At 35.9% G+C, this 13,252-nt stretch overlaps 1 protein-coding gene across 1 annotated transcript in view; it reads left to right on the top strand.

The window, feature by feature from the left end:
• Positions 1–13,252, top strand: part of CSMD1 (CUB and Sushi multiple domains 1) — a 1,311,413-nt gene that overhangs the window by 365,227 nt on the left and 932,934 nt on the right. The window contains exon 3 of the mRNA XM_075145187.1: positions 3,053–3,165. Within this exon, the coding sequence (XP_075001288.1) occupies positions 3,053–3,165 (113 nt within the window). The remainder of the gene's footprint in view (positions 1–3,052; positions 3,166–13,252) is intronic.

The following is a 13,252-nucleotide window of genomic DNA, read 5'->3' as shown; positions in this document are numbered from 1 at the left end:
GTATTGCTATATGCTCAATATGAACTAGTACAAGTTTATCAAATGACAGTTTTATTAGCAGAGGGACTTGAAATGATTCTGCTTTCTTAGCACACACGCTTGTCTGTCTAAACAGTTCCCTTTCTGGTTGCAGTAAAGGCCTACACATTAATTGCCAAGATACATTTCCAAAGTAAAGCGACATGCGAAGGTGTGTGATTTTTCTCCATGATGAAATGAATGTGCAAAACACATTATGATTCATGAGCTAGAACTACCTAGCCAAAATGTTTTTTTTTTTTGGGGGGGGGGGCGGGCGAGGGGAATGACTTGGTAGGCTAGCAGTGTTTTAATTCTGGAAATCTCTTTGAAGAATAACACTCTAGATTTTCATCTGCTGTCTAGTTTTTGTTTGCACTCAATTTCATGGCACTTGATCTCACTGAATTTATTAGAATACTATGAAAAGATGCTTTCAGAAATATTTCGGGCAGCAAGGCTACTGTAGGAGGCACCCAGGTAGTTGGTTGAATGACTGACATGCAGATTTCTTCTATTTGAGACTTTTCCATAATCTTTTTTTAGGATTACTCTAATATAAAGAACTTGGAAAAAAATAGATTTCAAGTTGATGTATTAATTCCTTGACGTTTACCACATACTTGCTTTTTCCAATGTCTGTAAAACCTTTAAGTGCACTGATTTAAGGTATAAAAGAATGTATTTGTCTTCCTTTAATGTGAATTGCAATGTCAGTTAGCCTAAAGAATGATCTTCTAGTATTTCAAGGGGGATACTATAGAAACAGTTTTATTTATTAAGCAGATAAAGAATCCATATTGTAGGAGTGATACTTATTATCATAACAGAATCAAAGCAAGTAGAAATCATAACTAGAGCTCAGGATGTCCAATCACTGCTCAAATGAGTTCATTTATATGAACCAAATCCATTCCAAGTGGAGCAAACGCTGATCAGGAATGAGGTAGCTAAAGCTGTAGAGTTCCGCATTGATATAACTTTTTTTTGTGTGTTTTGGTTTTTTTGGTTGGGTGGTTTTTTTGTTCTGGGGTTTTGGGTTTGTGGTTTTTTTTTTTTAGGTCTCCTATGTAGTGTGAAGTGTTCAGGCTAGGTGTGTTTCAACCTGATTTTCCTTCCTTCCCCTACAATGCAATATAGTTTCCTATATTTTAGCAAAAAAGGTTAGATCCAGGAAATATTGTAGCATTATCAAAAAAAAAAACCCTTAAACTAGAACTCTTTGAATCTCTTCTCAAAGAAGAAAGAGACATGTAAGTAAGATCAGAAAATACATACCCTAAATTAATAATGAACTGTCATATAGTGCACTCTAGATGTAGGGCAGTAGTGATAACCACTCTAATTTATTAAATAGAACAAGAGGCACATATACCTAAAAACTGCAACATCTAGTGACGACGAGAGAACATACAAAAGTCTGAACATAAGAAGTGGCAAGCTGCATGGGAGTTCTGCACTTTGAGGATTGAGGAAAAAATCAACCTGGTTAATTGTGGAATTGGAATAAATGACTTGGAAAGGAACAGGAGTAATAGGTTGACAAGTACACAGAAGGTGAAAAGATTAGAGAAAACAGCTAATTAGCACATGGGAGACAATGTTGTTTAAAAAGAAAGGAAGAAATTGCAGAAAGCTTTTTGCTGACTTAGTTGCCTTCACTGTATGCCTTTATCTGTATTTAAAGCTCTCCTCACTTTGATCTCTGACTCATCCGAGTCTTACTTGTTTTCCAAAGCTCAAAATTGGAAAGAGGTGGGTAACCACCTGACTGGTGTAATTCAAGCGTGGAGTTCCTGTTATGTTTTTATATATGAGAGTGTTCTTAAATAAGCCTAATTTTGCAAAGAACTTCTAGTTCAGTGATACTGCTGTACTAGTATGTCGTTTAGTTATTTATCTTCTGCAGTTTCAGATGCCAATTAATGAACTATAGCAGCATTGTACAACAAATTTCAAAGGGAAGATATTTTTAAAGGCATTGTCTTAACCATCCAGATTAAAAATATATCAAAGCATTTTTGATGGGGTGATTTTTTTTGTTGTTGTTGGTTTGGGGTTTTTTTTGGTTTGGTTTTTTCTATGATCTGTTGCAGTGTCTGAATTCAAGAAGCTCTTTCAGGGTGAAATTTGAACAAAAGTTGGCTTTCTGGTGTGTTGTCCTGTACCCAGTGGATCACATACCCCTATTGGAAAATACAGAAACTAGCTAGTGATGTAAGCTGACAGTATAGTTTTGGGTTTGTGGGACAGTAATGGTGTCTTATATCTTACTTATGCAAAATTATTCTAATCATTAAGAAATCAACATCTCACTAATACCAGCCAGGTCTAACAAATTGTCTTAAGTGATGTTTCAGTAAAGGATGTAAACATTTTTTTCCATCTGTTTTATCCTCAAAATGAATCAAAACATTTATCTGGGGAAATTATCTTAAAATCAGTATTGCAATGTAATTATAGTTTGTCCAAAATTCTCATTTTTTATGTAAAGGTAAGACTGCGAATAAGATGGGAAATGTAAGGTAATTTTTCTGAAGCTGTAAAATGGAAGTTTTGTTTTGTTTTGTTTTCTGGTTAGTTGATGTATATGACATTGAACAATTGAGATCCATGCTTTTTATGAAGCAGCAGCTGGAGGACACTCAGGGTAGTCCTCACTATCTCAAATTGCGCTAGGTATCTCTGTGAGTTGAGGCCTGGATATCTACTTCTAGGTGTCCTAAATTTACGTGTCTTCATCTTGAAATGAATCCCATCAAAAAATTCTTCGTCTTTTAGTAGATACAAACAGGTCTTTCTTTCAGTGCTCTCTGTTGGAGAGTGCACAGATATGTTAAAATAGGAGGGTTAAAAATAATGTGTTTGAAATTTTGCAGTGAATGTTTAGAGACTGCATCAGGGTAAAAAGCATAATGCATTGACAGTTGAGATGTAGAAATATGATGCTTGTCATGATGCTCATCAACCTACTGATGTGCTCTACTTTCTTTGTTTTAAAGGTTACAATAACTTGTGCCTTTTTGTTTCACAGGTTATCTGGATTTCAGCTTCCATCATCTATTGTGAGCACAGGATCTATCCTCACCCTCTGTTTCACCACAGATTTTGCTGTCAGTGCTCAAGGCTTCAAAGCTATCTATGAAGGTAAGAACTCTACTCTAAAGACCTACCAGATCTTTATTCTGCTTGATAGATGTTTTTGATGTTGAAACATGATGTTTCAATTTTTATTGTTTGGGGTTTGAATCATCAGTGAATATTACATAAGCTTTTTTTTTCCCTAGCGTACTTAAATGTTACTACATCATGGACATAGTCTTGATTTTGAAATTCAATTTAAACTAATATTTAATTTCTGCTGGAGTTTTTAATTGGATTTGTCAGGCTTCCAAAGCTGGATTCAGAAATGCTTACGTTTACATTGTTTTCTTATTCCCTAAATGATTTCTTTTGAAAACTTCTTTAGGCAATGCCTAACTTAAGGAGTGTAACAATAAAAATGAGAGGAGGTATGAATACTAGCTGGTCTTGAAAATCAATCACTAATCTTCTCCATGTGGAAAATTAAAACAACAACAATGATGACAACAAAAATATATGTGTATATATAAATTTAAAAACAAAATCAAAAAAACAAAGCAGTTGAAAACTGGTTTCTTGGAAGATGTTAGACTACAATGATGACTGCACAGTTCTGGGAAAAAATAAGGCCAAGCATTTCATGTCTTCTAGTGTCTACCAAGCTCATAAAACTGGACTTGATACAATTTCTTTAATACTTTGAGTTGTACAAAAAGCTTTATGAGATCTGCAACCTCTGTTTGGGAAAATTACCAGATACCGTGGTATTAAGTCAGTTGCTTAGCGTTGTTGGATAATGAGGGCGTTTTGAGTGTAACTTCAGGATTGCTTTCAAACTGAGTGTGTGGTGGTGTTTGTTTTTTGTTTTTTTCTTACTATTTTTTTTATTCATGGAAAATACAGGGCTCTGAGTACTAGAAGTTGCAGAAAGCTCAGTTTCTGGTTACTTCTCAAATGCAATGCCATTTTTTCTATGGTTTCATAGGTATAATCCTCTGTTGAAAGTGTTTATTCTGGAAAAGCTGTGTACACAGTTAAGTGATAGAATTAAAAGCAAAATATTTTTGTCAATGGGGTTGATATAGGAACTTGGAATCTAGAAAGTAGTACGGTTTGATTGTAGCTATTCACTAGGACTAGCATTTGCAAGTGTGTGAATCCATTATCTGTGATCTCTTAAGTTACTTTGACTTTTTCTAAAGTAGTGACCAATGTATCTTCAAACGCTTGATACACTTTGATTACTTTTCTCCTAGAACTCTTCAAAGTCCCGTGAAACTTTATCCTCCTTTTTTGACAATACCTAACTCTGCTCCATATTGATGCATATTTTTGTTTCATATTTGATTAATGTTTTGAAATTACAGTGTTCTTTAAAGTAGCTTTTGAAATCAGTATCCTCATTGAGTGGGTTACCTAGGTGTGAAAAGAGAGAGGTGTAGGAGGTGTCATAAGTAACTCAAACTTTTTTGTTTTGAGCGTTTTCTGATTGGGATGGGTAGCTCAGCAGTATGTCTTTGCTTAATAGCTATTCCTCCCTTTCTTTGCCCCCCGAAGCCTTATCACCTGATAAGTCTGCTGATCAGTCCTTTTTTTTTGTTTTTTTTTTTTTTGTTTTTTTTTTTTTTTAAAAACTGTGGTGAGGGCTGTGAGGAAAGGCTAGGAAAGTTGCATTTTAATAGTCTTTATAAGTTTTATTAGGTAAGTTGAAAAGGAGTATCAGACACCACGAACTGTTTTCATTACCTCAATAGGAAGTTGCTTTCTACGTACCTGCATCTTTCTGTTCTAGCAGATGCAGACGATAGCATATTTCATCCTTTTATACAATCTGAGCAGTTTGTTTTTCATATGGAAAAAGACAGTGAAGAATGCTAAAGGATGTCTCTTGACTGTCAACTTAGAAACACATGCACAGAGCCACAGGCTGTAATATAATGACACTTCCTGCTGGCCTACTTTCTTGTAAAAACCCCAGCAGGAAGAGCTGTAATTAACATTGACAGATAGCACCACTCTCTAGTTAAAGAACACTGCCCCCTTTCAAATCTAGTGCTGTAAACCTGGCATTGTCCATGAGCTTTAAATTGACTTAAAAATATGATATCCAACTCTGGAAGAAATGGTGAATGTCACTGAAGTGACAGTGTCTCAGTGTACAAATAGGCAGTGGGGACTGACGGTTTGGGAAGCAGTGAGGGGTGGGGTGTTTTTTGTGAAGGCTCGGGGTGATTTCTGCTGCAATGGACAACTGAGTTACTGAAACTCCTTAGTTTAAGAACTCCTGTAACTGTTCCCTAAACTACTTGTTTTAAATAGTCACCCCTTCTGACTCCTATGCCATATACAATTTTGTGAGTAGGCAGGTGATCAGTTCCTCTGGGACAGGGGAATACAGACCAGATGTTGCCAGTCACTGGAAGTCTTTATCATCACTCTACTGGCTACCCATCCCTAAGCTAGTTTGCTTTTACTAAAAATGTCTAGTTTTCCCTGGTTTTAGCCAGCTCTTTCATTCTTCTCTGGAGTAAGTGAATTACTGTTCCGCTGGAAGTGTAGGGAGGATTCAAGTGCTACTGACTGCTGCCGTCTAAGACTTTGGGACACTTTGGGGTCGTAATGCACAGTTTGAGAAACGCTGTTTTAAACATTTTAATTGGAGAGGTTTTGACTGCATCTCAGCTGCCAAGGACAGTATGTTTTTAAAAAAAATAACAAAACAAACAAACAAACAAAAAAACCAAAAAAACAAATTCTGGGTTTTCTTAACGGTACCTGGGGGCGTGATTCTGTAACAGAAATTTTTGTATAAAAGTAGAAAAATCCATAACATTCAAAAGTTAAGGAATTCCAACAGACTAGAAGCAGGAAAAAAAAGGTTTGCGTCACTATGAAAAGGAATCATTCTGGAATTGCATCACTTGTCTCACAGTAGCAGATGAAGTAGATCTGAAAAATTCAAATATTAGGACTGATGAAGGAACTGATTTACATAAACTTTCCATATTCTGGGAGGCTGCAGAACTAGTGTTTTGGTTTTTAATTCTTGTGACAGGCCACTCTTCTAAATAAGAAAATTTTGTCTAATTAAATTAAATTAAAAAATTAAATTATGCAATTAAAAAAAAGATCGATTAATGTCTTCAAAATTAGCTCTGCTATTGAAAGTCAGTATTTTAAATGTGATTATGTGGAGAAAAAGCTAGTGTTTTGACAACGATTACTCTTATCTCTCAAAAGACTTAATACTGGGCTAGATTCTCTGCTGTGTTGAGCTTCTGCTTTGCAGAGCAGAGAGGATGCCGTTGGGACGTTTCACCATTACTGTCTTCAGAGTGCTCTTTTTAACTTAAATTCCCTAGTGAACAAGGCTAGGGCGTTGAACCAGGAAAGAAGGCTTATGAACCACTTCAAGACCTACTGAACAACCTCTGAAGCTAGCCATCTCTGAAGGGATGGAATTTAGCCAAGGCTGCCATTGCTCAGGGACGTTTGGAGCGATGGTGTTGGTCTTCCCAAGTAACAGTTACACATGATGGAGCCCTGCTTTCCTGAAGATGGCTGAACACCTGCCTGCAGGTGGGAAGTAGTGAACGAATTCCTTGTTTTGCTTTGCTTGCACATGCAGTTTTTACTTTACCTATTAAACTGTCTTTGCCTCAATGCACGAGTTCTCACTTTTAGTCTTCCCGTTCTCTCCCCTATCCCACTGAGGGGGAGAGGGAAGTGAGTGAGAAGCTGTGTGGTGCTTAGCTGCCTACTGGAGTTAAACCACGACAACGTCTTAATATTGATTCAGATCAGGCAATGACAACACGAAAGGAATTTTGACATTTCAAAAAAATTCTTTGAGGTATTTTTCACAAGTTAATATTAGTCATACAAACACATACTAATGACAGCAGATAAGAAAGAACATGAAACAGGGTATTAGTATCAGCACAGTTGGGATAATGATCTGTTAGGATGTAGATTAGATTCTCCAAAATCTCAACACTCAATAGCAGAGAAATGAAACCACTGTATTAAGTTATTTAGGGTACAAAGAAAGAGAGAAACAATGACTCTGACTTTCTACTTCTGTTTTCCATACTAGAATGTGCTGTTTTGGTTTAGAACTGGCACCTCATAGTAGCAGAGAGGAGAAGCTTAATGTTTTCCTCTAGGAAGGCCACTTTTACCAAATCATTCTCCTATTGGGTTTGTGATCTCAAATAGGAGCACAAGTAAAAGTTTTGCGGAAGGAGGTTACAAGCCCACTAAATGATTACAAAGTATGAACCACCAACATCAGGTTTGTTACCGGTTCATGCACCAAGGACAATGAACACAGTAGTTCTTATATGGATCAATGGACATTAGGAGATTGGACATTAGGAGAAATTTCTTTACTGAAAGAGTGGTCAGGCCTTGGAACAGGCTGCCCAGGGAAGTGGTGGAGTCACCATCCCTGGAGGTATTTAAAAGACGTGTAGATGAGGCCCTTAGGGACATGGTGTAGTGGGCATAGTGTGTTGGGTTGACGGTTGGACACGATGATCTTAGAGGTCTTTTCCAACCTGTATGATTCTATGATTCTAATGAGTCACTAGAAAGCACAAAATAATCCCTTACTTCCAGAATCAGAGGCAGACAAAAGACAGTTCCAAGAACATATCTTAAGACATGCAATCCCCTTTCTAAAGGCTACTAGTCACACAAAGGCTGTCTTTGCATTAGGGACTGAGCTACTCAGGGTGAGAGCTGGAAAGCAGAAAACAGCTGACATAGCTTGTAATTGGACTAACATAACAGGCAAGGCTCTTACAAAATTGTTCTTCCTTTAGATACAAAATTAATTGATCGATAATGAGTCCTACAATATTTAATTTTAATTTTATTTTCTGCCAATTCAAGTAGGGTTTATTCCATCACAACAACTTCCATTCCAGTGCCTTTTTTTCTAAGAAAGAATTTCCTAGAACTTCCAATTGAGAAGTTTCTGCCCATGGGCAGTTTAGGAAATAACATTCCAGTCCAAGGACTCCTGGTCCTTCGAATATTGCTGAAATGCAGCATTTAAGTGTTTTACTGGCAAAATGAATATCACTACTTCTTTAACTGGTGAAATTACCCACCATAAGTTCTCATAACTAAGCAAGCTGTGAGGTATACTTGTTTTAAATAAATTTATCACTTCTTCTATGTACAATCTCTTCATATATGAAAGACTGTAAAGAGAAGGCATACAAGAGTATAGTCCTCACCTGCCTCTACTGACCAAATTCAATTCCCCATAAATCTAGCATTTTGAGCAAGTTTTAGATCTATTCATACACTTCAGAACACAAGCAGACTGTTTTACCTATCTCTCCTCACAAAATAACCTACATTTTCTTTTTCATAAGTTTTCTGGATACATGTAGACTTAAGAAATATTTTTCTTTAGCTGTGATTGTTAAAGTGCACTCTTTTGACACCTAAATCATTGATATTCTAGATTAGCTATCAGAAGTCCCACAGCACTGCCAGATCTCTTCTGTCCTGAAATTTTGCTTCTACACATTATGTTATATTTTAACATAGGAAATATCAGCTTTATTTTTAACTGCATTATGATTTATTTCCTGTGTGTCATCACTAACAGTCATTCAGATTGTAACCATGTATTGTAAGATTTTAAGCAGCATGATCACAAAAAGATGTGATTTTTAAGAAAATTTGCTAGAGAAAGGAAAAATGTTTTTTTTCTTTTTAAGGACTTCAGTTGATAAAGGAAATCTATAGCCAAATTCATTCTCAGAAAACAATTATTTCCACTCCAAAGAGGTGCAACTACAAATTTCAGCCTAAAAAGATCCTATTTCACTCTGTGCTTTCACTACTTAAAGCTTTTGGTTTACTTGGTCATGTGCATACACACACATACTACTTAAAACTTTAACAAACACCTCAGTTCGAAAAGAGCAGATTACCAAAATAGTAAGCAAGAAGTATTTAACTAAAAATAGAAAAAAAAATGTATCAGTCTATTAACAGATGTTATGGCCAATTACACTAACAGTCAATGGTAAGATCGCTAGTTAAGATGTATAGCTGCAAGATTACATTTACAAGAATACCAGCATTTACTATAGTATTAATGTCAGTTTTGTTTTCTTACCAAAGAAATGCTAAAAAAAGGCAGTTTGTGCCTTTAACATTTAAAAGGATTAAACTAGGATTAAAATTTATACTGCTTCTTTGTCCAAACATCACAGTAGAAGAAGGAATCGTTACAGATTTGGGAGCAACGAACTGAATCTTTCCCAAAAACTACACAACAGAATATAGACTGAACTGCATAGCTCTCGATGTCATCATCAGATATTCATTATAATCTTTTGGACCTTTTCAGAGCTGGATAAGCTAATCCACTAAGGTTCAGGAGTCCTATTCAAATTCTCAGATCGTTGGAACAATCAAAATGGAATATTATCTAATAGATAAAACAGCACCTATGACTAAACCATAAAGATTAACTGGCGATGGTTGAAGATTCAGGAGACTACTCATCTCACACTGAATAGTAGGGGGATTGTTACGCATATAAGCTGCATAAAAGTTGGTATTTTCTTGCCAACTCAGCTTCCTACTCTCAAGTTGAAATATTTGACTCAGATTATTGTTTGTTTTGAACATGCCCATTCCCAGGGAGTAACTACTCTTACCACTGTACCGCAGTTTGCTGGGAGAACTACACAGCCATTAACTAATACAGTTAGACTCATGGACAACAAGTAGGAAGCACTGTCCAGTGCTGACCCAGTGAAAAGCAGTTTTTTACTCTAAAAGAGTACAGGAAAGGTATTTTGGTACTTGAGGAAAACAAACAAACAAAAAACAAGATACCTACTGGGGAAGCTGAGGGAACCAGAAATGTTAGCTTGAGCCTAGCATTCTGTTATCTTGATTGGGTCCATGTTGACTGGAAAAATCACAGTCTCGGGGAAAATTATCTTGGTAAACTCATGGAATCAATACAAGAGATGTTTCCAAGTTGGTTGGGGAAGCATTTCAATTTTTTTTTTTGTTTTAAATAGTTCAAAGTATTGAACCATAAAATAAAAAGAAAAAGGAAAAAAACACACCAATAACAGCTACTCAAGGAGAACAGGAGCACCAAGAGAAGGAAAAGAAAATTTCTTCAAACACTTTACACTGTGGAAGTGTATCACTACTTCCTGCTGTTGATGCTGAAACGGATTTAAAAAGAAGCTTCAGGGAAGATGCATAAGGCAGGATGAGGTGACTGCCACTATAAATGTTAATGCTGGGTGTGAGCAGAAAGCTTTGAGAATTCAAAAACCAAAAGAAAAAAGGAAGTATGCCCTGAGGGCAGGTAGGATAGAGGGACATGCAAGAGTTCCTCCTATGGCAAAGAAAACCTGCTGCTGTAGAACAGAGGTCAAGGAAGGGTGCTAGCACACATCAAGTCCGATACATCTGGCTTGTTTAAACACTGTCCACCATTCTACATTACAAAATGTGGTTAGAAACGACAAAAATAACCACCAAAAAAAAAAAAAAATCGAGATAGCTTCAAATGAACCAAGGATTGTTAACCTTTGAGGGCAGTTTAACGTTTAGTGGCAGACACTAGCGTAGCAAAATATAAACTAAACCCCATGACATTTCATTTTACATTGATGACTAACAATGTGCTTTCAATTAAGCTCTTCTACTTTTACTGAATTTTCTGCACTTGACAACTGGATTCCCTGAATGACAGGACACACTAGTTTAGTAGAAGAAAGACCATATAACAATTGTACCATGCATTACTCAATTTAAGTATACGTGTGTATAACACTTCAGATATTGCTATCATTTAAAGAGTATTTTTCTGTATTTCCAACCATATGCAAGCGTTCTGTATGGGAATAATACTTCTGCCTTTCCAAAGAAAATTACTACAATGACATAGCAATGCTGAATATTTTCTTCTGTTTGTAATCCTCAAAGCACCTTTTTTAAAACAGTTTGTTAATTTCATTCTAGAAAATAGGAATTAAACTGATTTTAACAGGGAATTAAATAAAATTGCACGAGTCACACATACTTTGTTATTCTCCCCACGCACCCTCCACAAAGCCTAAACATGTTTTATATGATGTAAAGCACTGTCAATTAAAAAAAAAAAAAACAAAACAACAAACCACAACCACACATTACAGAAACAGAATCTATCCCTCAACTCCCCAATCCCATTGCTTAAAACTTAGATCTAATTATTACTCAACAGTGACAATAATGGTCAATAAATAATTTAGCAGACTAAACAAGTTTACAAATTCCATAAACTGAAATTACTACTTCTGAAATTTATAGTTCTTTTTACTGACATAATCATGTGTTTGAAAATCCCATAGATAATTTTATTCCCAGAAAAAAAGAATAATTCAAGGTCCCATCTGTACCAAAACTTTAGACTGCTGATGGGATCACTGCGGAAGATGGAAGTATTACCAGTTAAAATACTAGAGATTCTCAGAAATCGATACATAAATCTGGTGAAGTAATGTAGTAAAGTAATATCAGCCTAAGAAGTCAGCAACTGCCCAACTACATCAGTGTCTTGTTAAAACCAGATGGCTCTCGCTGGTCTACTGCCACAAAATCAGATTAAGTTAAGTGTTAATATTCACATGGTATATGGGTGACAACAGGCTAAGTCAGATAGGTACAAATAATCTTCAAGGGCTTAGAGCACCAGAATGTGGTTTCACTAGCTTCATCATTAACCTATTTATATATCCTAAAACCACAAAGAATCTGATTATGTCATTGCTGCACAGGAAATGAGGTCATAAATCAAGAAACTACTCAGAACGCATAGACCAGAATCTCAGCCCAGGGAATGGGAGGTAGTGTTCTCTCTCTGCTAACCTAGGAAAACAGAAGAATCTCTATTTCATCTGGAATCATTGTCTGCAGATTTTTATTCCTTTAAACTGGCAAAGGGTATAGACTGTTGTGGGGTGGAATCAGTATTTCCAGAATAAAACCTGTGGGTTAGCAGGCCAGAAAATAGAACTTCGGGTTTGCTATGTTACTGTAGCCAGCAGCTGTTATCCTGATTAATTAAAGGTCGTATAATTTGCTATGTTAGATAGATAGTTAGCATATAAATACAGTCACATACCTTGCTTTTCATCTTCCCTTGTATAACTTTAAAAGATTAATAATTGTACTTTTAATTACTTTGTTATTCATATCCTTCCCATATATTGAGGGTTTCATTTGCATAACCTTTCATGTTTTTCTTCTGTAATTGGCATAATAAGGCAGATATCTAGAACTTTGCAACAAAATATACTCATCAAAACAAGTGTGTCTAAATTTTGACTAAAGCATTGATCTTGTTCAGCAATGAATAAAGTAACTAATATGTCACTCACCAATTAATTGTGAAGAAAGGGAGTAGGTTGACTATAGTACATATAATATATGTACTGCGTTTTAACTGAAACTTTTGAGATTTGTTAAAATCTGTCATGTAATCTTCGCCTTGTGTATGTTAGAATTCCATGGTTTCTTACAGTACTATTGGACCACTTCGTTTATCGCCTAAATACTGTTTATTCACCCAAGTAATCTCATTAACTTCATTAGGTATACATGTTGCTATAAATGAGTCTGCAAAACCGCTTAATACTTGTTAACTCTGTATTTTGTATTTGCATCCTTTAACTCTACCTTATAACATTTTGAAATCTTTCATCTTATCTATATTGAAAGAATTCCCAATAAATTTATTGAATTATTCATGCATGGTATACTTCCAAGAAGTCTTGCCTTAAGGTTCTTTGAAGCTGGCTTATTGGATTGACTTGAAAAGGGCTGTAGGAGGCATGGAAGGTCACACAATCTCCTTGATTTTTAGATCTGTGCCTTTCTTAGACTTGTTTAACAAGACAAGGCACACCTATGTGGTGTCAGTGGATTGTAAACCGAAAGTCATAAGAATGTTAAAACAGCAGTTTTGGATGCACGAAATCTTATTTATGGGGAAAAAGGCAACACACTGTGTGTGTGTGTTTGTACACGTGTGTGTATGTATGTAAACCCAAGAATTGTTAGTGTAATCAAGGTCTTAAGTGCCTAATCATTATTAGTCCAGATGAAATTT

Source organism: Calonectris borealis, chromosome 3, assembly GCF_964195595.1.
Source record: "Calonectris borealis chromosome 3, bCalBor7.hap1.2, whole genome shotgun sequence".
NCBI lineage: Eukaryota > Metazoa > Chordata > Aves > Procellariiformes > Procellariidae > Calonectris > Calonectris borealis.
This window is presented reverse-complemented; position numbering and strand designations above follow the sequence as displayed.